Source organism: Sorex fumeus, unplaced genomic scaffold, assembly GCF_029834395.1.
Source record: "Sorex fumeus unplaced genomic scaffold, SorFum_2.1 ptg000029l, whole genome shotgun sequence".
Taxonomy (NCBI): Eukaryota; Metazoa; Chordata; class Mammalia; order Eulipotyphla; family Soricidae; genus Sorex; species Sorex fumeus.
In genome coordinates this window covers 18,821,564-18,847,780 of record NW_026606086.1, presented here as the reverse complement: position 1 = coordinate 18,847,780, position 26,217 = coordinate 18,821,564, and the positions used below count along the sequence as shown (strand labels likewise).

The window sequence follows — 26,217 nt, the reverse complement described above, 5'->3', positions numbered from 1 at the left end:
CCCCTTTAGTTTCTGAGGATGCTCAGGGTTCACTCGTGACGGGGCTCGGGGGACCACATGGGATGCCAGGGATCGAACCCAGGTTTGGCTGCACAAGTCACGCCCTCTACCCGCTGAACTATCACTCTGGCCCTCACAAAAGCTTTTAGGAGTGATTTCTGAGTGCAGAACCAGGAGCATCACCAGGTTTGCCCCCAAATAAAACCAACAAAAAGAAACATTGGGGCCAGGGTCATAGTACAGTTGGGGTAGGGTGCTTGCCCTGCATGCATCTGACCTGGGTTTGATCGACGGCACCCCAGAATGTACCCCAAGTCCATTAGTGATCCTTGAGTGCAGAATCAGGATTAAGCCCTGAGCAGAGATGGGTGTGGCCTCGCCACAGAAACAAACCACAATAAAACAAAACCATACCAAACCAACCGTACTCCCAAAATTCAAAACAACAGCAGCAACAAAAAATATGAAATGTCCTCTACCTGTTAAGTGTATTCTCTTGTAATGCCCTATAATTGATATGCTGAATAGTGAAAGACTGAATGTACTGAATGTGGATATTTAAAGTTAAAAGGCAAAAATGTCCATTTTTGGGGACAGAGAGATAGCAGACTGGGTAAGAAGGACGCTTGCATTGCACACAGCTGACCTGGGTCCTTCAAACTCTGTCACTGTCCTCCCATTGTTCATCGGTTTGTTCGAGTGGGCCCAGTAACGTCTCCATCGTGAGACTTGTTACTGTGTTTGGCATATCGAATACATCACGGGTAGCTTACCAGGCTTTGCCGTGCGGGCGAGATACTCTCAGTAACTTGCCGGGCTCGCCGAGAGGGGAGGAGGAATCGAACTTGGGTCAGCCATGTGGGCTGCCTGCAAGGCAAATGCCCTACCCGCTGTGCAATTGCTCCAGCCCCCTTCAAACTCAGCCAAGAGTAATTCCTGGGTGCAGAGCCAGGTGTAACCTCTGAGCATCACCACGGGGTGTGGCCCCAAAACAAACCACTCCAACCTTAACATTATTGTAGTACAGTATTGTAGGGATTGGTCAGAGCGATAGCACAGCAGGTAGGGCATTTGCCTTGCCCACTGCTGACCGGGTTCGATTCCTCTGTCTCCTCTCGGAGAGCCCAGCAAGCTACTGAGAGTATCCCGCCTGCACGGCAGAGCCTGGCAAACTACTGTGACGTATTTGATATGCCAAAAACAGTCTCACAGTGGAGATGTTACTGGTGCCTGCTCGAATAAATCGATGAACAATGGGATGACAGTGCTACTAGGATTCCTGTCTTTTGATATGAGGCAAGAACATAGGGGCCAGAGAGATCGTACAGTGGATAAGGAAGGAGTAATTTCTAAGAGCCAGAAGTAACCCCTGACTATAAAAAACTTTTTTGCTTTTGTCTTTGGGCCATACCTGATAGTACTGGGGAAATCACTGTAGTGTCAGGAATCAAATCAAATATTGGCTGCCTGCATTGCAAGCATCTTAATCTTCTGTTCCATCTCTCCATTCAAGATTTTTTCTTGGGTAGTAACCGATATTTAGGGGCCGGAGTAATAATACAGTGGGTAGGGCATTTGCCTTGCATGCAGCCGACCTGGGTTTGATTCCTGACATCCATATGGTCCCCCCAATCACTGACAGGAGTAATTCCTGAGTGCGGAGCCAGGAGTAACCCCTGGGCACCACCGAGTGTGACCAAAAAGCCAATCCCGCCCCCCTGCAAAAAACCAACAAAATCACAAAAAAACCCAATATTTTAAATGATCAGCACTATAATAGTAAAAACAATTTTAAAAACTAAGGAAGCTGAAGAGCCGGAGCGATAGCACAGCGGGTAGGGCGTTTGCCTTGCACGCAGCCAACCTGGGTTCGATTCCTCCATCCCTCTTGAAGAGCCCGGCAAGCTACCGAGAGTATTCTGCCCGCACAGCAAAGCTTGGCAAGCTACCTGTGACGTATTCGATATGCCAAAAACAGTAACGACAAGTCTCACAATGGAGACGTCAATGGTGCCCGCTTGAGAAAATCGATGAATGACGGGAGGACAGGAGGAGAAAGGAAGCTAAAGATACAACTTTTAGTGGCACAGCTCTACCTACTTGTGAAAAAACCTGCACACTGAGTTCCACAGAACAGATCTGACCATCTGAATGTTTTAGAACATACACAGACATAGGGATAGACAATAAGCACTGTCAGAGATGGGAGATTTTGTGGGTGATGGAATGACCTGAATTCTGCCTGCAGTGGGTAAAGATACACGACTTTTAGTCAAAACTTACAGAATGCACATGAGAAGTGGTGAATTTTACTATAATTTATCCCTTAATAAAAGCAAAATAACCTCCCCCTCCCCAATCCCAATGTGGAATTAAAATGGTACACATAAGTATTTCTTCACTATGCTCAGAAGTCACTTGATTCTGGAACATCCAGTTACTGTAAAAGGCACTGGAGTTAGTAACTTAATGGCCAGTGAAGTGCTTTGCAGGGGGCGATGCCCCGCTCAATTTTTATCTAGTAATACTATTCCATTGCTAGAGTAAGCTCGCCTTTCCCAGCAAGGCATTTAGCAGAGCAAGTTCTCTGCTGACTTCCAAGCAACAAGGACATTTCAGCTTTGTCCAGCTGATTCTGGGGCCTCCCACACTGCTTCTTGCCACTTTGTTATTTTCTGTTCAGCATATATACCTGTCTCAGAACCATAATGCACCCTACCCAGGGCTTCTGCACCCCTCTTCCTACCTGTCTTTCCTCCTTCAGATTCACAAGGCTGGACTCAGCCCCAATCTTTGCTTCTCTGAGCCTTCCTCTCAATACCTCTGTTCCCTAAGCACCCTAATACCTCACATGAAACAGGGTCCATGAAGAAAGATCTTCCCCACTTGACCTCTGAGTCCCACACTTTCATATAATGGCTTTCTGATGTGGATAAATGAAACTTATTCTGTTCTCACATGCCACATACCCAGTGCCACAGGTCAGTGTTCTTCCTTCAACACACCCAATGCCCTCTTTTCCCACAGGTGAGAGAAGCCACATATGATAATGCTCTGGGGTTATTCCTGGCTATCCTATCCAGCTCCAGGGCTCTCACCTTGCATACGTATTTGATGAACTCCAGAGCAGGGTTATTGAGTAGCAGGTGAGAACCAGGGAGGACAGGAAACATCTCTGAGAGCTCAGTAGAGTTTCGAGAACCTGTAATTTTCTTCTGAATTTTCTGAGTAATTGTGAAGAAGTTTTGAGTGAGTTCATTTGCCACATAATCTTGAGAGAAGGTGATGGTTCCTGGGAAGAGAAGGATCATAGTACCCCTTTTGCACAGAAACAAGGGTGTGAAAGGAAGGACCCTCCCTGGAGTTGGGGACTCTCAGAGAAAAGCACAGATCAGGCTTCAGGCACATAGTGGTGACCTCGTGCATGAAGGAATACTCACCAGGAAGGGCTCCGGCAACACCCTGGGCTTCCTGGGAGAGTTGGCTGGCTCCCTTTCTCCTCACAGGGGTGCTCCCTGGGGCACTGCGTCTCAGCTCCTCCTTCATGCTATGGTATACAGCTACAATGTATGCTGCAGACAGAGGGCAGGCATTGGCCATAGTTTCTGAGAGTCAGCATCACCCAAACACCTCAGAACCTGGGGGACTGTGTGGTGGTCAGAATGCCAGCCAGACTGGGATAAAATGCCATTATTAGCAACGATTCTATTTGCTGTCTATAGATGAGCCGAAGTCAATTATAGAAACAAGAATCAGCAGGGCCCTGGTTGATGCCAAGTTCATGGTTGCAGAGAAAAGCATATACATAAGGCTGTGATAAGAAACAAAGCCTGTTTCCAGGGTCAGTGCACATCTCACCCAACTTTATTCATGTATTGTTTTTTTTAGGGACTGTACTACTGGATTTCAGTTCTAAGCATTGTAACTTTGATTTGTCCCCCGATCTCTCCCATCCCAACTTAGGTTTGCTTAGATTTATTGAGTTACATGCACCACTGTGCTCCTGAGGCAAACGTAATTCCATCAGGCACTTCCAATCATCTGTGTGTTTATCTTTAACCTCTTCTTTGTGCTCTTCTTCCCCTATCTGTTAATCATATATATTCTTAAATCAGACCCTGTAACATGTAAAGTCAAATTCTTCTGAGGGCTTTGGATTTTGTACATGTAAGTGAAATATTGCTTTTCTCTTTATGTTCTTTGCATAGTTTATTTTAGTGTAATGTCCCTTTTGTATGGGCTGGAGCGATAGCACAGCAGGTAGGGTGTTTGCCTTGCATGCAGCCAACATGGCTGACCCGAATTCGATTCCTCCACCCTCTTGGAGAGCCCGGCAAGCTACCGAGAGTATCTCGCCCGCACAGCAGAGCCTGGCAAGGTACCCGTGATGTATTTGATATGCCAAACACAGTAACAAGTCTCATGATGTTACTGGGCCCGCTCGAGCAAATCAATGAACAACAGGAGGACAGTGACAGTGACAGTTCCTTTTGTATAGACACAGGAAGACAGTTAATGCTATGCTTTTGTAATATGAGAGTTAACTAACTCCAAATGACATTTATTCCTAGGCATCCATCATATTTACTTGACTTAGGCCTCAGTTGTCATTAGTTCCTAACAACCCCAAAGGGTGAGCCCAATAGAGGAACATAGATCAACCCAGGGCAAGCTGTAAGCTACCCTGGCACTGAAAAGGAATAGGCTAAGCGCCATAAGGAGTATAATAAATCATGAGCATAGTCATGGAACAAACTGACATGACAAACAAGAAGAATAAGGACCCTGCTGGGGTTAGGAAAGACTAACTTGGCCTAAGGACTATAGTCTGAGATATATAACAAGATGTCCCCAGGAAAAGCCACCCTTTAAGCTTAATATATCTCTGTGTTCATACAAAATGACTACAGATATTAGTAAGAAGTAAATTTAATATGACTGTTTAAATGGGTTACTAGCTAAGGAATGGAGAAAGCAATATGCCCTTAGATGAAATTCTGCCCTTAACCAGATCTCCTAGCAGGAATATAGAGAGCTGAGTCCCTAGATGAGGTTCTGTCCTTGAGTAAATCTAGAAGAACTTCCCCTGAAGGAAGGGATTTACATCTGTTCATTGTTTATGATAATGTTCAACCACACCTATATGTAATTGCAGGAGAGGATTGCTACCTGCAATCCTTCACAATTTCTCTATAACTAATACTGTGAGACTTGAATAAAGGGCCATTTATTAACAACCAGCCTATGGACCTTGTTCCTTTGTCTGTTGTCGACCAGCTGGGGGGATTGTGATTATCGGCCCCAAACGCATCAAGGGGACCCTCAGTCACTGTGGGATGGTGACCCCTGGAACAGTGACACCACACCTGAGGTTCTGAGGATTATTAAACTTGGGCCTTGCACATGCCAGGCACGTGTTCTACCACTTGAGCCACTTAACTGGATCCTAAGAATACCTTTAAAAAAACATCCGGTCCAAACATTTTTTCCTTCTTCTTCTTTTTTTTCGCATAGCCAATGATACTCAGGGGCTACCCCCATACCTGGGGGTCATATGGTACTGGGAATCAAATCTGGGCCTCCCACATGCCAAGCATTTACTCAGCTTGTTAATCCATCACTCTGACTGCATAAGGTCTGAATATTTACAAAGAGAACTCAAGAACATGAAAGACCCAATAAGACAAAAATCAAATAAAATTGCCTCTTATCACTGTTGATGTCAGTGTATGTGTATTACATTTGTCAATAACTTCAAATATAATTTATTGTCATGACTGTTTCTAAAATTAGACGTTCAAGTTGAAAATCTGAAATTTGAAATCTGAAATAAAATCTATTTTCATCATCTGAAAAGAGATGCTCAATTTGTTTTTATTTTATTTTTGTTTTGGGGCCACTTCCTGGCTCTGCGCCCAGGGATCATACCTGGTAAGCTCAGGAGACCAGATGTGGTGCTGGGGATCAAACCCAGGTTGGTTGTGTGCAAGGCAAGCTCCATACCCACTATACTATCACCCTGGCCCCACCACTGCCTTCTCAGTTTCTTTTCTCAGTGCAAACACCAGGGCCATGTTTCTACTGCACCAACTCAAGACATAAAAATATATGAACTCAAAAAAAAAAAAAAAAGAAAAGAAAATATGTGAACTCACCTGAAATAATCATAAGGAAGTAGCTCTGGCAGGAGGCTGCCTGTGGCAGAAACTGCAAGATGTTCCAATTGTTTTCCAGCAAGTCTTCCATGTCTGGCTCTGGTACATCCTCCTCCTCCTCCTCCTCCTCCTGCTCCTCTTCTTCCTCTTCCTGCTCTTCCTCCATGCTGCTCTTCTTTGGGGAGTTTTGCTACAACACAGAGACAATCCCAGTTGTGTTTAAAGAGTGAGAGGTGCACCAGAACTGAGTATCAAGTACCTGGGGCTGCCTGCATTGTTCAAATCCAACTGGTCGTTCAGAGTGGCTGTTTCCCAGGGTGAATGAAACTCTTTAAAAAGGTCACTGGTGGGGCTGGAGCGATAGCACAGCAGGTAGAGCGTTTGCCTTGCACACGGCCAACCCAGGTTCGATTCCCAGCATCCCATATGGTCCCCTGAGCACCGACAGGGATAATTCCTGAGTGCAGAGCCAGGAGCAACCCCTGTGCATCACCAGGTGTGACCCAAAAAGAAAAAAAAATGTCACTGGTCCAAACATGATTGCCACTCAATGCCTCTTTTGCAAACCACAGCACCCAAAAGGAGAGAGAGAACAAAGGGGAATGCCCTGCCACAGAGGAAGGGTAGGATGGAGGGATGGGGGGTGGGAGGAATACTGGGATTAGTGGTGGTGAATGGGCACTGGTGGAGGGATGGGTACTCGATCAGTGTATAACTGAAACCCAAGCACAATAATTTGTAAGTCTACAACTGTACCTCATGGTGTTTCACTAATAAAAATTTAAAAAAAAAAAAAAAAAGGTCACTGGGATTCACCTGCCCAAGTACCCAGTATGGGACAACTGGTATTCTCATTTTGTTTCTTCAGAAGATTTGCTTAAAAACATTATTCAACACCTGGGGCTGGAGAAATAGTATAATAAATAGGATCCTTGCCCTGCCCTGCACACAGCCAACCTGGGTTAATCTTTAGCATCCCATATGGTCCCCTGAGCAGTGCAACAGGAATTCTTAATGCAGAGCCAGGAGTAACTTCTGAATATTGCTGGGTGTGGCCCAACCCCCTTGAATAATCCAAACCCCTCCCCCTTTTTAATGTCCCCAGTTTTCCTCCTGTCACCCTCTCCCTGCCTATCTCTATGGCAGGCACACACTCACACTCTCTCTCTCTCTCTTTCTCTCTCTCCCCTGCACCCCACTCCCTTTGGTTTGCAATACAGGTACTGAGAGGTTATCAAGTTTTGTTCCTTTACCTGTTTTTAGTATGCAGTTCCAATTATTCAACTCTTGGGGCCAGAGAGTGGGTCTCTCTGTCTGTCTGTCTGTCTGTCTTTGTCTCTGTGACTCGTTAGGTCTATTGTAAACTTCTGGATTTAGTGTAATCTCACCTCTCCACTGTTGAACAGAGACTTTTTGGGAACTGTTTCAACAAAACAATTCACTTCCACAGGGTCAACCCTACATTCTCCCCCAGATGCCCCAAAGTGAAGGTCAACACTTGACCTTCGACATCTTCATCTCTTGCACTCTGAGCAAACATCCACACAGCAAACAACATGTCCTACCAAGCATGACTTCCCTTATTGATAATGGCTTCCCTTATTGATAATACTCGCTCTTCTGCTCCTTCTATCTCAGGATAGACACCTGGGCATACCTCTTACCTGCCCACAGTAAATACTAGATGAAATATTTCCTTTGATTCCACCATAGTTAGAGGGATCCATCCAGAGAAGAAACTCCCAGCACCGAGAGAAAGAAATTGTCAAGGAATGGAAGATCTCCTTAGAGTGGATACTGAAAGAGGCAAAAAAGAAACTGCTTAAAAGAAATCAAAATGGTCTCCACTTCCCCATCTTTTCTTATACATCTGCTTATCCTTCATTTAAAAAAATTGAATTTAGTGGGGCTGGAGTGATAGTATAGCCGGCAGGGTGTTTGTTTTGCACATGGCTAACCTGGGTTTGATCTCCAGCAACCCATTTAGTTCTGAGTCCTGCCAGGAGTTTTCCTGGGTGCAGAGCCAGAGGTAAGCTTCGAGCACCTCTGGGTGCGGTCAAAAAACAAAAACAAACAAACAGAAGGATTCAGGGTCAGACAGTACAGCAACTAAAGGCTGGTGGTTGACCCTGGTTCTATCTCTAGTACTACATGATGCCATCCCAAACTCAGCCAACAATATGGCCCAAATGCCCCAAAACAAATAATTTAAAGTGTATTCCAATTTTATCAGTTATGCTCATCACTGTACCACTAATGCCCATTCGAATTTTATCAGTGCTCAAACGTAACAGGGGAAAATAAGAAACATTTCTCAAGGGAAAAATAAATGCACAAGAGGCTTCTGCATCTGCCAAGAGGGAGAGGCAAGGTGTGAAGAGAACTCCAAACCCTTGAGTATGTCACAGAGCGAGCATACACACACGTGTATTGAAAGAACCACCGAGGAGCACAAAACCCTCATAGCATACTTCATAAGAGTCTCAGTAAAACAATGGAGGAATGAGACTAAATCCAGAAGTTTCCAATAGACAAGGCAAGAGTCACAGTGTCTGGTATCTAATCCAGTGTTACCAGGGTTGCAAATAAGATGAGAAATACAAGAAATAAAATCTGTGAACGGAAAATAAATCGGAGCTGACACAGAAGTTGGACTAAGAGAAGAATACAAAAAATAGTTGTAGGGCCAGAGCGATAATACAGTGGATAGGACTCTTGCTTTGCACGCGGCTGACCAGGGCTCAATCACTGCTATCCCATATGGTCCTCTGAACCCTGCCAGGAGGGATTCCTGAGTAATTCAGGAGTAATCCCTGAGCATCACCAGTGTGGCCCCAGCCCCACCCCCCAAACCAAAACCCAATAAAACAAAACAAATAAAATAGTTGTTATTTCTATATTCCATGAGTTTAAAGAGTTAAAACTCTGGCTAAAAGCAGATACCTGAAATGCCTAAGACCAGTTCTAGATATGTCAAAAGTGAACAGTATATTGCCTTGCACGCGGCCGACCCGGGTTCCATTCCTCTGTCCCTCTCAGAGAGACCGGCAAGCTACTGAGGGCATCCCGCCCGCATGGCAGAGCCTGACAAGCTCCCCGTGGCATATTCGATATGCCAAAAACAGTAACAAGTCTCACAATGGAGATGTTACTGGTGCGCACTCGAGCAAATCGATGAACAATGGGAGGACAGTGCTACAGTGCTATACTGGACAGAATTAGTGGCAGATTAAAAACTATAGAGGAACATTAGTGAATTTAAATATGTAACAGTGGAGGACAGTACAGTGGGTAGGGCCTTGCATGTGACTGACCTGGGTTCACTCCTGACCACTACTGGGAGTGATCTCTGAGCAGAGCCTGGAGTAAGCCCTAAGTCCTACCGGGTGTGGTGCCCATCCCCCATATATCTAATAATGAAAGGCATGGAGGGGTATTCAATATTCAAGCAAAATTTTCAGCTGCAACTCTTTAGTGGGTGAATACATCTTTTTTTTTTTTTTTTTTTTTTGCTTTTTGGGTCATGCTCGGTGATGCACAGGGGTTACTCTTGGCTCTGCACGCAGGAATTACCCCTGGCGGTGCTCAGGGGACCATATGGGATGCTGGGAATCGAACCCGCGTTGGCTGCATGCAAGGCAACCGCCCTACCCGTTGTGCTATTGCTTTAGCCCAACGGGTGAATATATCTTTTAAAAAAGGTGAAATCAGGGCTATTTCAGATACCCAAAGGCAGAAATACTTCATTACCAACAGATCCATGCTACAAGAGATGCTACCCAATCTGTCAGCCAAAGGTAAATAACATCACATAAGAACAGCAAGTAGCAATGATAACTATGCTAACTATGTTAAGTGGGAAGTAAGAACCTGTTGGTGATGTATTCCACATAGGCGATGGCATCCTCAATACGTCGCTTCTTGGTACAGAGGATGATGCGGTTGAAGTTGGCATAGACGACTGAGGAGCCCAGACGTTTGAACTCAGCAATGAGCCTGCAGACCAAGGTCAGAGTCTATGGTCAAGATACTACAGAAATAACAGAAGATGCCATGAGAAGAGACTGAAGTCAAACATTCTAAATAAAACAAGAAATCAGGTGCAACAAAAAGAGCAAAGTGGAAAAACCTCCCTCATCCCTGGGCCAGTGGTGAGCAAACAAGCATTCTACCCCCTGAACTATAACTCTGGCCCATCAAATGGTTAATTTTTATATAGAAAAGCTCATACAAACAAACGAGGAAAACAGCTAACTAAACAGAAAAATGAGAAAAGGGTAGGAAGAGGAAGTCCAACTTTATCCACAAGGGATGGAACTGACACTGGTTCAAAGGGCTAAAAGACATGTTTCAAAAACAGTTCAAAGAGCTGGAGCACAGGGTCCTCATGCAGAAGGCGTGGGTTCTATCCCTGGCACAACATCCCAAGCTCTTCTTGATAACCTGTTTGTCTGCATAGACATTGTGGTACTGCGTGATCTCCTTTACCCAACCTGCTTGATGTGCAGTTACTAACAAATTAAGAGCTACGCAGGTAGCATTTTCTTTCTGACATAGTGGGGTGGACGCTCATGCTCAACCTTGCAACTTTTAAGGGTCATTTTTTCCCCTCATTATTCTGAAGCTTCTTGGACCTAACACAGTGCTGTTCCAGATAACACTACAGACACATACTTAAACATTGTGCCACCTGTGAATGGGGTATTTGTAGTAGCTTAAGTCCTACAAATAGAATAAAGCGTACATTAATCTATGGAATTTATCCATCCAGAGCTATATCTACTGAGGTACAGAATGAACACACAGTAACAGACGAGGAAGTGCCCCCATAACCTTTCTCTGTAATGGCAACAGCGGCAACTTTTCCTGCAACCTTGCTCATGCCTATGAAACATGAGCCCAGAAGGAGCTTTATCCTGGAGGGATAAGGGGTCGGTAGAACAGGAACAGAACTCACTGCAGAAAGAGCTTCTTCATCATGCTGTGGAGTGAACGATGCAAGGCAGGGTCATGCAGCAAGGAGCATGGGGAGCGCAGCCAGCGGTAGAAATGCATAACCTGGTTGTCTGCATAGACGTTGTGGTACTGCGTGATCTCCTTTACCCAACCTACGACCATGCTCTTCAGGATCCTGGAAGAAGGGACAGGGACCCACTATTGTGGCTACTCACCTCCCTATTTTGCCCCTCCCCTCTCCCTAGAGCCTGGAACAAATCCCAAAGCTTGACCTCATCCCTTAACCTAGGTGAAACCTTAGCATCGTGTACTCAGGGTGGAATGTCACGTTGGCAGCATCCTCTGTAAAGAGTATGATGTCCTGGGCTGTGCCCTGAGTTCAATCACTCTGAGGACTCAGGCATAGCACCACAAAATCACTTCCTCAGTCAACCTTCCTATCTTCTGCAGTCTGCTGCAATCACTTTGCAGAACCTGGCATGCACTCAAGCACTCCTCTGCCCGGACTGACCCTGATGGCACTACACCCATCGTGGTCCTGATCCTTCCTCTTCACTTGTCCCCTGGCTGCAGCAGCCTCTCTGCCCAGTCTCCAAGTAAGATACTCCTCTTGTGATGTGGCAGCAGAAGTAATGGCTGAAAAATATCTTTCAAGAATCACGAGACTTACTTTTGCTTATGACCAACCATTCCTCTCAACTGCAGTATGATCAAAGCACACAGTATATGCCCGTTCCCAGATGTCCATATAGGGTAGAACCATACCCTGGGTTCTGGGGCCTGTGATTAAGTTCAGGTGTTTTATGTCAAAGCACAGCCTGGCTGGGGTTAATGCAGCGTTTGTGGGATGAAGTGGTCATCCACATTAGGCTAAAGATGCAGGAAGCCTGCCTGCAGATTTCTGGCTCCCCTGACCTGAACAAAGGTGTGGCAAGAACATTGTCTTGGCTCCTGGTTTCCCATAACAAGGGCAGAAAATAAAAGTTATCGCTAACGCTCCTAAGACTCCAAACTCAGTGGCCCGTGTCTAAGAGGAGAGAGTAAGAGGTCAGGATGCTGCCTGTAGGGCACCCACCGGAAGGTGCTAGAGCAGAGTGCTGTCTCATCATAGCTGGCGGGGGCACTGCCGGCTTGGTTGCCAGTGATCATGTCTTCCAGGGAGGCCTGCGGAATCACATCGAAGCTGACACCTATGCTGTCTGCACCCTCCATGTCGTTGATATGATGAGATTGCAAGATGGTGTTGACGGCCAGGTTCTGCACATCCAGCTCCACGCACACTGCACAAAGACACCAGTCTTCGGGCTCTAGGCCTAATTCCGAAGAGACCCACCCCAGAAAGCTCACCACAGGCAAGGCAGCCTACAGCTTTTAACATGGTGGCTACGGAGCTCACACCCCCACCCCAAAGGCCCTGCAGCCTCAGTGGCCACCACATATTTTTTCTCACACCACAGGATGGCAATGAAGGGTAGAAACATCAGCAGTCATAGGCCTGTGTGTCTACTTACCTGTAGAGTAGCAGCCAGAACTATTGATCTCCACAGGGGCCTGGCCATCAAACTCCATGACAAGACGGTTGTCATCAGCCTCCTTCCCACCCAAGTCAGGACGCAAGGTGTGGGAAAGCCAGAGAAGATGGTTGTGGCGTTGGAGGTGGCGGGCAAAGAAGAGGTCGGAGCCAAAGGTGGAGATGTCCTCAGGCAGATTCCCAATGGGAATGTGGAAGTACCTACACAAGACATGGTGTCAAGTTGGGGCAGGGGTCAGTCCTGAAAACACAAGGCCAATCATGCTGGAGCCAAAGCAATGAGGAAGACCAACTACTGCCAACGAGCAGCAAGGCTGGCATCAGTGAGGCCACCAGAAACACACACTCTGTGTTGCTACCTGCTCATCTCAAAGGCCTGTGACAGACATGTGTCCAGGTTGAGGTAGTGGCGAATCATGCGCCGTGCTCCATGGCGCTGCCAGTCCAGGACTCCATAACTGATGTTGTCAGTCACTCGAAGAGGCACCAGTGGGAACTCCTCCAGGACTGGAATCTCTCCTCTAAGTCTCTTCAGTTCCCAGTTGGACTGAATAGCAACTAGTGTGGGTCCACGGCGTTCTTCCTGGGCACCAGAAAGAGAGTGACTGGTGGGTTGGCCTGGGAGAGGGATTCCTAGGTGTAGCAACCCCATTCATACATACCTTATATGCCAACAGGAAGCGCTGGATGGCCCTGCAGATAGTCTTTAAGTCAGTTTCAGCACGAACCTCAAAAGTGTGTTTCGGTGGGGGCAGGAGCTCTGGACCCACCTTCTCCAGCAGGAGGCTGTGCTCGGCTGAGTACAAGGTACTGAGGCTGGGCATCTGGTTGCTTCTCACCTAGATGACAATGATGCCTGAATCAGTGCGAAGGAGGTAGAGAAGTACTATTCCATGTCTAACCCAAAAGTGACGGGCATTTGTGGGCAGTGGGTTGTCAGCTGAGGGAAGGGATATGCATGGGCATCTTTCTGCCCCATGCTACTTTCTTCCCAGATCCTGTCCCAGACCAGAAAGGTGCACCGAACCATAGCCTTGCTCAGGAACTCACAGTATCCAGCACAAACACAGATGCTCTGCGTTGTGAGGGAACAAAGATGCCAAAGAGCGCCTTACTGCCCTGCGCGTGATGGTACAGGTAGATGTGGCGGATGCTCCCTGGAGGAGACAAATGTCACATTGGTAGGAGGCAGGGACAGGTAGGGATGAGCAGGGGGGCTGGCATGCCATACCTGGTTCCAGATAGCTGAACTGGGCCAAGGAACGCATTTCCAGGTGCTCAAGAGTGAAAGTTTCTGCTTCCCGACCTGAAAGGTGCCTTGCCAGCTGTTTATTCACCACACACAGACAGCCCAGCTGTACCAGAGCCCGGAATAATAGTGGCACCTGGAAGGAAAATGATAGTGCTAGCAAGGAGGCCCAGTACTGTTCACCACTCCAGAACAGCTTTGGTCTGATTACTGCTGAACTCAGTGCTGGGTGGAGTCACAGGCTCTGCTGTGGATCCATTCACACCTGGAGTTCCCTAACTTCCAGCTGGTTTGATACCTCTCAGTTTGGAAGATGTTCATTACCTGAGTCTCATATACACCCTCAATGTCTGGGGCAGACAACTCAGTATTGATCTCATTGATATGCTCCTGGTACATGTCCTCTGGTACTGAGTACTCATAAAGATTGTAGACCATGTTGGAGCGGGGAAGGACTCGATTGACCTGGTGACAAAAAAGTGCAGATCTCAGTAACAACAAGCAAAGCTGTTTAATGTGAGTCTCTCTTTCTCTCACTCACAACACACACAGTCTCTTTGTAACATAAGTCTGTGTCTTGTTTAGAGAACTCTCAGTTCTCCTGGTGCCCAAAGACATGGTGTAAATCCCAGTTAAACAAAAACAAAAAGCTCTGGGAAAAACTTTTAAAAAGTTGGGGGCTAGAACTGTAATATAGTGATAGAGCCTTCCATGTGTGAGTCCCTGAGTTCAATTCCCAGTGCTCTCCTGTCAAAACAAAGCATTGAGAAAGCACCCAAATCCTCAGAAAGCAAACAAGCTCTGAGACTTATTTTGGGGGTGGGGAGCAGTGACCATATATGGTGCCAGGATTCAAACTATTGTCAAGGCAATAAGACAAAGACTTTAAAACCTCTATACTATCTCTTTTCCCATTTCTATTAATTCAGATAGCATCCCAAGAAGGTTCTCCAAAGATGGAGGTTGCAACTCAAGATCACAAAACTCATTATGTCAGAGTATCTACAAAGTTGCTATCTTTATGTGGGCCACCCATGATTACAGAAACCACCTCAGAGGCCGGGTGGGCAGGTGACCACATGACCAGTAACACTCACTGTGGTTTTCCCCCCCACTTTTTGGGTCACACCCAGCAATGCTTAGGGGTTACTCCTGGCTCTGCACTAAGCTCAGGAATTACTCCTGGTAGTGCTTGGGGGACCATATGGCATGCTGGAAATTGAACCCGGGCTGGCTGCGTGCAAGGCAAACACCCTACCCGCTATGCTATCAATCCAGCCCCTCAGTGTTTTTCTGTACCTTGCGGTATGAAGGTCCCTCCTCAGCTTTAGCCACTCGCTGGTTCACGTAGAACACACGCGGGATGTTCAGCTTGATGCAATAGAGATCACTGCCAATGAGAGCCCAGAGTCTGAACAACCCAGCGTGGCTGGTCTCGCTGATCTGAAAGGGAAAACCACCATATACTTTGTCGTGCAGAATCAGTAACAGACCCAGGCACAAGGTAACAAAGCAAGGGTCTGTCCTTCTGCACCCTAGGAACTCGATGATCCTAGGATGTAAAGCAGCAACACCCTTCTGGCTAGTCATAAGCAAACACACATATTCAATGTATCTGTTCTCCCACTAACTACTGTACCCACCTGCACGATCTGCCAAGGAAGGTCCAGAATGCTGCGGGTGGTTCTTCGCAAGAAGCCCCCCAGTCCTGCAGACAGCCCACCTCTTATGGCGCCAGGCCGGGGGTCGTCCTTTGATGTCTCCAGACGCTGTCTCTTCTTCCGAGCCAAACGCTGTCGGGTCTGTAGCTGCCACTTCTTCTTGTGAAACCGGAGCCAGACTAACCACTCTTCCTGTCACAGACAGTGGGACCGATTAGGAGAAAGAAGTGGCACACATAATCAAGTTATTATGAACAATCAGAAACACATATGTCCTTCTATAGCAACTAAACCATGGTTTCCAACTACCTGGTGAAAACTTGCTGTGTTACTCAACATACTGTTGGGAGCCAGTGCACCACTTTGGGTCTGACTATCCTTCTAACACTCTTCCCAGGGAGCACCTTGACTCTTCAGTGAGGCACTGAAACTTCTCACCTGGGTGGTTCCAAGAGCAGGGGGCTGTCCCAAGATTTCCTGCCAGGGGACTGTCAGTTCCAGGTCTTGTGACTCTTCCTGGCTCTCCCACAAGATGCGCTTCCTCTTTGTAGCAATGGGAACTGCTGGATGGGGTGCCTTTTCGTGGACCAAGTCCTCCATATCGGGGGGACTTTCCACAGCCTGGACTGTGCCCACCTGCAAAGGTCGAAACACTTAGACAATAGGGTAGCTCCCCATAAATGAGTTTTCAGAAAACACAGCCTCAGGTTGAGATGAAATACCTGTACACAAAAAATTTTTTTGCAGATCAATTTGTAACTTTTAACAGTAAAAAGGTCAAACTGGAAACATCATTTCAGTGCTAACATGAAATGAATGTATACATTTTCCTATGCTAGCTCCAGAGTTCTCTTTTCGTAATAAAATTGAGTGCTCTCCACTAAAACAGTCAGAATATAAAAACAACCCAAATATTCAACCACTGATGAATAAAAATAGTGGTATATACTGGAATTCACTATGCAACTCTAAGATAAGAAGAAATCTTGCAGTTTAAAGGAATTTGGATGGGGGGCCAGAGCAATAGCACAGCGGGTAGGGCATTTGCCTTGCACGCGGCCGACCCGGGTTCGATCCACGGCATCCCATATGGTCCCCCAAGCACCGCCAGGAGTAATTCCTGAGTGCAGAGCCAGGAGTGACCCCTGAGCATTGCTGGGTGTGACCTCCCACAAAAAAAAGAATTTGGATGGGACTAGAGCGTAACATGTTAAGTTAAATAAAAGGACAAATACTGATGACTTCACTCATCTATGTTGAGTGAAAAAGGAGGTATATAGAAAAATGAAACAAGGGAGTAGACATCAAATGATGACAAACCATTGGACTTGGATTATAAAATGGAGATTGTTAGAGAAGAAAAGTGCCTGCCCTAGGCAGGCAGGGGGCAGGGGAATGGGAGGGAAACTGGGGAAACTGGTGGTAGGAAATATATGCTGGTGAAGGGACAGGTGTTGGAACATTGTAAGACTGAGACCCAATCATGAACAACTTTGTAACTGTGGAAAAAAAAACAAAACGCATTACCTGTCTCTTGCCTTCAAGGACAAAGAGCTCACTGATCTTCTTCTGCTTGTAAATGTCATTCTTTTCCAGCAGTTTCTTGTGTAGCCAGTCAGGGTGTTTGACTCGGGGCACAGGATTCTTAACCTACAAGAAGAGAATACTAATCACTAAACTGACTGCTGGTTCAGTCTGTGTCTACATTTCTATAGTTTTGAGCTTCACAAGGCCTAATTCCATGAGGCCTGATTTCACCTGCTGCAGAGCTGCAGGAATGGTGATGATCTTCTGAATGGCACTTCCGAGCCGCTCAATGTAGTAATCCCAATCCAGGATCTGCATGTAGAGGAAACAGGGTGATTAGAAAAGCTATAAGCAGCAGACCAACTCCTAAATTTTCCCCGTACTGAGGATGTGCTAAATTTTTCTTATCTACTCTTAGAAAGCCGATAATGAAAGGTGCCCATTTCATAGATGAAGAAACTGAATGAAAACTCAAATCATCTCCCAGACAGAGCAGCAGAAAGTGGTCATTATAAGAATCGAGGCAGAGTCTGTTAAGAGTACAGATGTTCTCTTATTCATGCTGAGAGAACAATCAAAACTACCTACATTTGGCTTTTCTGAATTTTTTTTCTGGTGCCAGGTATTGAGCTATAGGCCTCAGACATGTAAAGCATGTACACTAACATTGTGCTACATCTCTGGCTTTAAATTTTATTTTTTTCAGGTTTTTTTTCTTTTTTCTTTTTGGGTCACATCCAGCGATGTTCAGAAGTTACTCCTGGCAGTGCTCAGAGGAGCATATGGGGCGCCAGGATCGAACCTGGGTCGGTGGTGTGAAGGCAAATGCCCTACCCGCTGTACTATCACTCTGGCCCCATTTTTTTTCAGTTTTGCCCTCCAGTTTTGCCTTAGGGATCTAAGATCTTAGTTCCTACATGTCAGAAAGGAAAAGTCAAAGTAAAGACTGCAGATGCTCCCTGTTATCTAGTTTTCCACTAAACTTCTCAGAGTAGAAAAACCAGCACTCACTGTTCGAATATCAAAATCTTGAAGCGAAGAACTCTTAAGCCATTTCCGGAGAAAGTGCTTCCTTACTGTAGGTTCTGCCTGAAAAATGGCTAGTGGGATGGCCCTGGAGAGGAGAGAGACACATAATTCATAAAGGCAACACTTTTCCACCTGGCCATAAAGGCAACACTGTTCACTAGGCTACAAATATTCTCCACAGAATCGAGGACATACATAGAGCAGTTTTCTCATAGAAGCGATAACATGCCCATGCCCCAAAGGCAAGGGAACAGTGGAGGCTAGAAAGGGTAGTAGTAGCCTTAGGTATAATTGGGGGTGCTTTAGTCTGTTCACATGTCTTTTTTTTTATTTTAGGGCCACACCCAGCAACTCTAAGGAGTTGCTCCTGGCAATATTTGGGTGACTAAATGGGATAACAGATCAAAGCAGAGTTCCAGCCCCAAGACTAGTTTCTATTCTTTACTATGCCTGACGGGCTGGAGCGATAGCACAGTGGTAAGTAGGGCGTTTGCCTTGCGTGCAGCCAGCCCGGCTGAGCCAGGTTGGATTCCTCCGCCCCTCTCGGAGCGCCCGGCAAGCTACCAAGAGTATCTCTCCCGCACGGCAAAGCCTGGCAAGCTACCTGTGATGTATTCGATATGCCAAACACAGTAACAACAAGTCTCAAAAAAATGGAGACATTACTGGGCCTGCTCGAGCAAATCGATAAACAATGGGAGGACAGCGTGTTATAGCGTGTTACCATGCCTGACATCCTTTCACCTAATTTACCCAACCCCACCTCCTTTCCATTCAGGTAACCAGTAATTTAGTTTTAAATTCAAGAGTTTATTTTATTTCCCACGTGAGGGAAATCAATTGATATTTGTCTGACATTTCTCTTCACACAATACCTTCTAGGTCCATTTGTGTTGCCGTGACAAGATTTCTTCCCTTTTCATAACAGTAGAATTCCATTGTATGTGTATGAATATATCATTATCTTTTTTGGGGTGGGGTGGGGGGAATATCCGGTGGTGATCAGGGATCATTCCTGGTGGTACTTGGGGGACCATATTTGGTACCAGGACTCAAATTAGCCGTGTACTCAGGGATCCCTCTTAGTAGGGCTCAGGGAACCATCTGTGGTGCTGGGAGTAAACCAGGGTTGGCTAAGAGAGCAAGTGCCCTACTATTCCAGATGTGAATTTTCAGTGCCTTTAAGGATCCCCTTCCTTAACCCTGAACCCCTCACCTACCTCTCTGTAACTGGAGATCCTTCAGGCTTCCGGGAAATGATGTAGCGGCAACTCAGTCCTGCATCCTTTACCATCTGATCTCCCAGGAACTCAGCCAGTCGCTTGGCTGTGCTAATGGATGTGGACTTCTGTTCCCCATAGTCTTCCAGCTTCCGAGACATAGAGCGATTCTCAGAGATTAGCTCAAACAGTTCAGAATCAGGCATATTAGCTGCCTAGAGTAAGAGACAACAGCAAAATTGTCACTAGAGGGATACCCACCTCATTGAAGCTCACCTCACACAGAATCCCACTTTTCCTGCTTGATTTGCTGAGCTTAGCAGTGTAATCCCCACGAATCCTAAAAATCCTCATTCATTCACCCAATGTAGAGCAATACTGAAAATCCAACAAAACAAAACCTTAGTTTTTATTTCATTAAAATGTGTAGAAACTATTTTTTTTTGCTTTTTTTTTTTTGAGGGGGGTCATACCCGGCGATGCTCAGGGGTTACTCCTGGCTCATGCACTCAGGGGTTACTCCTGGTTAATGCACTGGTTAATGCATTCGCGGCCGCGCGACATCTTAACAGAATTTTTTTTTTTATGACATCTTATTGTCTTATTCCTACTTTGGACAAACTTGCAGGCTATCGAATGTAGCCTGCCCACAGGGCAGAGTCTGGCAAACTCCCCGTGGCATACCAAATATGCCAAATACCAGTAACAATGATGGGTCTCATTCTCCTAAATAGCCTAGAATATAATCTCAGGGCTAGGATGAAAGAGACGTTACTGGGGCCTGCTCGAGGCAATCGACGAATAACAGGATGATGAAATGAAATGAAATGAAAATGCACTCGTGAATTACTCCTGGCAGTGCTCGGGGGAACCATATGGGATGCTGGGAATCGAACCGGGTCGGCCATGTTGGCTGCGTGCAAGGCAAAACACCCTACCCACTGTGCTATCGCTCCAGCCCCAGAAACTATTTTTTTAAAAAAAAAAAATTATGTAGGAGTACTGCTGTTTATTCAGCCACTGATTAGCTGATTGAATTGGGTATGAACTCCACAAAATGTGTAGAAACTATTAAGAAAACATTTATCAAACTATCAAACAGGGACCACAGAGGTAGTAGAAGGGATAGAGCCATACATGGCAAGGCCCCCCGGTTTAATCCTGGGGACCACATACATACCTAGTACTCATACCTAGTACTGCTAAGGTATGGCCCTGGTGGTCCTTAAATAATGCCAGACCCATGGTTCAGAAACAACCAAAGACTATAAGCACTCTCATGAAAAGCTGTAAAACTGTAGAATGAAAAAATTTATAAGAGAAAAATTTATCCTAAAAGGAAACTGTGGAGAAAGGAAGAATTGTAAGGGAAGAGTGAAAAACGTGGCAACCAGGGATGGTGGAATAACTGAGCAAGGAGGGGGCGGGAGCGATAGCACAGCAGGTAGGGCATTTGCTTTGCACGCGGCCGACCCGGGTTCGATTCCCAGCATCCCATATGGTCCCCCGAGCACCACCAGGAATAATTCCTGAGTGCAGAGCCAGGAGTAACCCCTGCGAATCGCTGGTGTGACCCAAAAAGGGGAAAAAAAAAAAGACAGCAAGGAGTCCAGTACCTTGAAGCACAAGGGCTGCAGTTCCTCTTGTCGTTGACCTCCCACCCTTGACTCTAGTCCTCTGTACCTCCTGCCCAACAACCTTTAGATCTGCTTAACAGTACATTCTTCAACTTCCTTCCACTAGTAGTGAAATTTGTACAAAAATGGCGCACCAAGAAACAAAAGCTGACAAAACGAAGTAGTCACAAAAAAAGGTTCTAGAGTATTCCAGTAGTCCATTCACCCAGAAAGTTTCCCACTAGCAGACAATATAGGACAGGGAAAGGCACATGGAAGTTGTTGGATCATTTATCACAGAAGCCTATTTATAGCCTCTCTGACACTAAAGGGTATTAAACTGGTTCAGAAAAGTCATACAAACTTTTATTATATGGCCTCTGGAACAGAAAGATTGCAGAGTAAGACAGGATAACAATACATCCATCTGGGGTCCAGAAGAATAAACATGTGGACCTAACAAGAACTGCTAGTGGGTCCAACAACCCCAGCCCCTCCCAAACAACACAAAAAATATACAATGAATCCATATGAAGGCATATGTCAAGATACCCCAACACTGTGATTTAAATGTAGAAATTTGGCCGGAGAGACAGTATAGTTGGTGAGGCACTTTGCATGCAGTTAACCCAGGTTTAATACCCAGTACCATGTATATGATCCGTAAGTGCAGAGCCAGAAGTCCTGATTACCACCAGATGTGATCTCTTCAAAAAAAAAAAAAGTAGAAAAATTTTCAGCTAGCGATAAGCGAGAGCAGCAAAAGCTCAATAAGCTGAAGTGTATGCTTTGCACAAAGGCAGCTCAAGTCAGATATTTGGTACTTTAAGCTCCCCTTAGTACTGCTAGGATTGACCTCTAAGTACCAAACTGGGAATACTTCCTGAACTGCTGGGCTAAGGGTGTCACTCAGTGGCAGAATGACTACTGAATATGCTTAAGCCCCTGGGTTTGGATAAAAAAAAAAAAAAAAAAAAAGAAAAAAGAAAGAACTTGATGGGAAGGGCCAGATAAAATATAGCAGACAGATTGTTTGTCTTGCATGGGGTCAACCTGGGTTCAATCAGCACCCCTCGTGGTCCCCTGAGCTCCACCAGAAGTGATCCCTGAGCACAGAGCCAAGAATAAGTCCTGAACACTGCTGGGTGTGATTCCCAAACAAAAACAAAACATACAAGAAACTGATGTGACTGTTGGTGATTGTTGATGTGATTGTTCTTGGGGTTTTTTCATGGAAGTCTGTCTCTATGTATAGAACCAAGGGACACTGGCACTATGGAAGTCAGGATTCCTGCAGATAAAAAGTACATGATCTCCAGGAGCCTGACCTTACCTTGCTGTACAGCACGTCTAGCCAGTAATCAGCCACCTTGGCTACAGAGGCATACACTTCTTCTAGGGTGCTGCCCTTAAGGAAGGCCTCAAACACTGAGGATTGGAAGATTTTGATTAGCTGCAGCTCCCCACGGCGTTTAACCTCAAAGCCCTTCAGCTCTGCCAGGGAGCCATCTTCATTGAATACAGCATACCTAGACACAGATAAGCAAAATAGTGGAAAACCTATTTTCTGGCTATTTCCACAACTCTTTCAGCATTCATCTTCTTTCCAACCACCCTCCCCTCAGGCAGCAGACAATTCTAAACCTAAGTGTGTGATTTAAACAGAAATCATGAGGGGCCTACAGCCTGCAGCCATAATCTGACAAATGGAGAACAGACATAGATATAACAGCGCTGACAACTTCTCAAACTGAACTAAAAGGCCAAAAGAAAAGAACCAAGCAGGTCTGTTCCCATCTGGCTCCTGTTTCATTTCCTGAATGGGCTGTTTAATCTAATTCATCATCTCCTTTCCCAAGCACCAGACTGTGAATTCCTACCTCTTCTTCAGTTTCTTGCCTTCTTCCTTAGAAGCTGGAAGAATCATGGCAAGGTAGGGTCCGTCAACCTCAAAAAAGATGCTGTTCTCCGAGCGAGTGATATAGGTAAGTGAGAAGGGCTCTGTCAGCTCCTGGTACTGATGGTTGGTGAAGCCTTCCTGCAAAGCAAGAGTGTGAAGAGGGGTGACCTTCGCTCATAATCCTGGCAAAGAGTGAATAGTCAGCAAAGAGGAGCTCTTTTGTACTTGGATGCCATTTTATAAGAGAAAAGGGCCAAGTTCTGATATATATATTCAAAACAAAGAAACCAAAGAGCATACTGTTATATCCAAGAGTTACACACCCCACTGCCATTTATTGGACATGTAGAATAAATTATAGCATGAAGATCATTCTGGAGTAGTCAGGGTCTGGGGATGGGAAGTGCTGTTAATCAAAGAGTAGCACAGGGAAACTTGGGGTTGTTCAGCACTGGTAAATATGTCAGAACCCATACAACTGCATTCATAAAAAGTAAATTTTACTGTGAGCAAATAAAAAACATTCAACAGGATGCCTGATGATGCCAAAAGTAACTGCAATCAGGGACAAAAGAGTCTAACCTCTCAACATGGGACTGAATATGCCAAAAGGCTGCAAAGAGAGGACTGATCTGAATCACACAGCAACTCCAGTTTGACTGGGTACTGCAAGAATGAAGACAAAAAGAACTGTATAGGGCTGAGGGAGATAGCTCAGAATTTTTCACAAGCAGGAAACCCAGATTCAATTGGTGGCACTGTGTGATGCCCAAGTATCTTTAGGCAAAACTCCTGAGCAACCCTCTACTACCAAACAACACAAAAGAAACCTATACAAATTTGTATACTGTGTACAAATACTGCCCAGCCACAGCAATTTAACTCTAAAACTATATGTATACTAGGATTGAACAAACAAACTGAAAGGATAGAAACAGGTTTCTCACTCTAAAAGAAGTTGGTCTAAAGGGAAGAGACAGAATGGACCTGAACTTAAACACACAGATACATGTTACATATTTGAACATCTGAAATAGAAGAACACTGAAACAAAACACAAAAATAAGTGTGCGAGTTTTAGACTACCACTCGCATAGGTATCTGCTAGTACAACCCACTGTGAACAGGATATCCAGAAGCACCTACCTGGTCTGGTTTCCAGCACTATCTCCAGTAATCTACCACCAAACTCCTAGGAGAAATGGCTAATCCAGGGTTAGAAGAGGAAAAATACAGGTGACGCAGAAGATAACTTGTAGAAACAAAGGACTCCAGATAAACTAAAACCCAACCCAGGGACCAGAGAGTACAGCGCTGAAGTTGTTTGTCTTGCACAAACCCAACCGACCTGGGTTAATCCCTGGCACCACATAGCCACTGATATCATCAGGAGTGACTCCTGAGTGCTGAGCCAGAAATCTTGGGTACTGCTGGATATGGCCCCAAAACCAACCAATAACCTCAACCTACTAAAATGATGGGGCAGGTCTCAAGAACATAGGGGCATGTATAAAGGAAACTCCAGAGGCTAAAAATTGACAACCTAAGCAGGACTGCACTGGTCACAACACAAAGATGGCTATCACACAGAAACTGACAGGATTCACCCCAACAGCTAATCACAACAACAACATACTGATATGATATGTCAATAGCAAGCCATAGGAACCATAACTCTTCCTTATACAAAAATTCTTATTATCAAATGTATAAGGAAGAGCTAGGGAGATATACAGGGATTATCTGGGCATAGAGCCAGGAGTAGTCCCTAACACTGCTGAATATGCTCCCACCAACCTACTACCTTCCCCACGTGCTCCCCCCAAAAAACCCCAGTACTAGGAATACGGGGATCTAGTGAATCACCACAGGAAAATGAGAGATGACTTTAACCAGAGACAAGACACATGACAACCTTCCAAAATTCCCCTGAGCAATTATCAACAACACTTCAAGAACAGAGGTTTAGGGAGAAATAGATCACCTACACAGTCTAATTATAGTAAAGTTTTAATATATGGCTAATTTGATTTAATATATGGCTAATCCTCAGGAAGGGAGCCTGGAGGCAGCAGTTCCAATTAGTGACTTGGGTTAAAGTCATCAACAGACTAGAGGGGAGGGAGCCAGGAATATTAAGGGTAGCAAAGATCTTAAAAACCTGGAAAACCCAAACAAATATTGTAGTTATCTGCTGTGTCATTATGAATCTCTTAGTTTTGACAATTACACTACAATTTATATCTATTAACAGAAGTAGGCTTAACAGTGTATAAAATTTGTTCTGGGCCAGAGTGATAGTACATTGGGTAGGGCGTTTACCATGCATAGAGCCAATCCTGGTTAGATCTCTGGTACGCCAAATGGCACCAGCCCTGCCAGAAGTGGTCCCTGAATGCAAAGCCAAGAGTAAGCCCTGAGCACCACCAGGTGTCAGCCCAAAAGCAAACCAAACCAAACCAAACCAAAAAAAAAAACCCAAATAAATGAAATGTGCATAATCATTATGAAAAAGTACAAATTATTTTAAAATAATGTAATAATTTTAAATAATCTTTTTTTAAATGTTAAAAGGGAAACCATATGGTGCCATGCAGAGGGAAAAAGACTTACTTGCTTAATTTAGCACATCTTCTATACAGAATATCAGGCTATAGAAAAACTGAGCAGTAAAGGCAAAGCTGCCTAAAGTCAGGAAGGTGAGTACAACAGTGTGAGAACAAATTCAGACAATTTTCCAAATCCTTATCAGACTATCAGTATTAAAACCAGGCCTACACAGCAGCCCTGGTTAGGTTCATAGGCTCACCTTGACCATGATATTTAACATGGCTCCAGGGTAGGAGATGGTCACCTTTGGTTTTTTCACACTAGTAGTCTTGATGACAAAGTTTTCAGGGAAACTGTTGGGCAGGACACACCATATACCATCTGTGTCCAACTCCAAGGGCCTCCTTCAGAGAAACGGAAAGGAAGCTTCATAAATTCTGCACTGTGGACTGCATGGAGCAAGAATGCAGCAGTCTGCCTGGATGGCCAAGGCCCCCCTCACCCTGAGCCCACAAAATAGCCACTAATTTCTAATTTCATCTATGCCAGTCTGGTTCTTGCTACTCCCAACCCTCCCTACATTTCCCACAGGGCATCATGCCAACATCAGACCAAGTGCTGATGAAACAAAGCTTACCCAATCTGTTCAATCAGCTCCCGAGCCTGGGTGATGATATTGGCCCCAGTGAAGCAGACAATGCCGGCCATCTCCATGGAGTACCAGCGGGCCCTGGGAAGGACAGACACAGTCTAAGGGGGAACAGGGACTGCCCAAGCCTCCCTCCAGAAGAGCTTCAGAAGGAATGAGGATAGGGGAGAGAAG

General features: G+C 45.4%; 1 protein-coding gene across 1 annotated transcript in view; it reads right to left on the bottom strand.

Moving 5' to 3' along the window:
* POLE (DNA polymerase epsilon, catalytic subunit) overlaps positions 1-26,217 on the bottom strand; it is a 56,313-nt gene that overhangs the window by 3,150 nt on the left and 26,946 nt on the right. Inside the window, exons 22-45 of the mRNA XM_056115563.1 lie at positions 26,032-26,124; positions 25,654-25,798; positions 22,825-22,982; positions 22,278-22,473; positions 19,329-19,543; positions 18,091-18,193; positions 17,311-17,391; positions 17,080-17,202; positions 15,991-16,188; positions 15,535-15,744; positions 15,191-15,334; positions 14,216-14,356; positions 13,874-14,027; positions 13,693-13,799; positions 13,305-13,481; positions 13,002-13,225; positions 12,623-12,843; positions 12,187-12,391; positions 11,113-11,286; positions 10,026-10,151; positions 7,820-7,952; positions 6,156-6,345; positions 3,441-3,572; positions 3,099-3,292 (exon numbers count right to left, since the gene is read on the bottom strand). Of these exons, the coding sequence (XP_055971538.1) occupies positions 3,099-3,292; positions 3,441-3,572; positions 6,156-6,345; positions 7,820-7,952; positions 10,026-10,151; positions 11,113-11,286; positions 12,187-12,391; positions 12,623-12,843; positions 13,002-13,225; positions 13,305-13,481; positions 13,693-13,799; positions 13,874-14,027; positions 14,216-14,356; positions 15,191-15,334; positions 15,535-15,744; positions 15,991-16,188; positions 17,080-17,202; positions 17,311-17,391; positions 18,091-18,193; positions 19,329-19,543; positions 22,278-22,473; positions 22,825-22,982; positions 25,654-25,798; positions 26,032-26,124 (3,844 nt within the window). The remainder of the gene's footprint in view (positions 1-3,098; positions 3,293-3,440; positions 3,573-6,155; positions 6,346-7,819; positions 7,953-10,025; positions 10,152-11,112; positions 11,287-12,186; positions 12,392-12,622; positions 12,844-13,001; positions 13,226-13,304; positions 13,482-13,692; positions 13,800-13,873; positions 14,028-14,215; positions 14,357-15,190; positions 15,335-15,534; positions 15,745-15,990; positions 16,189-17,079; positions 17,203-17,310; positions 17,392-18,090; positions 18,194-19,328; positions 19,544-22,277; positions 22,474-22,824; positions 22,983-25,653; positions 25,799-26,031; positions 26,125-26,217) is intronic.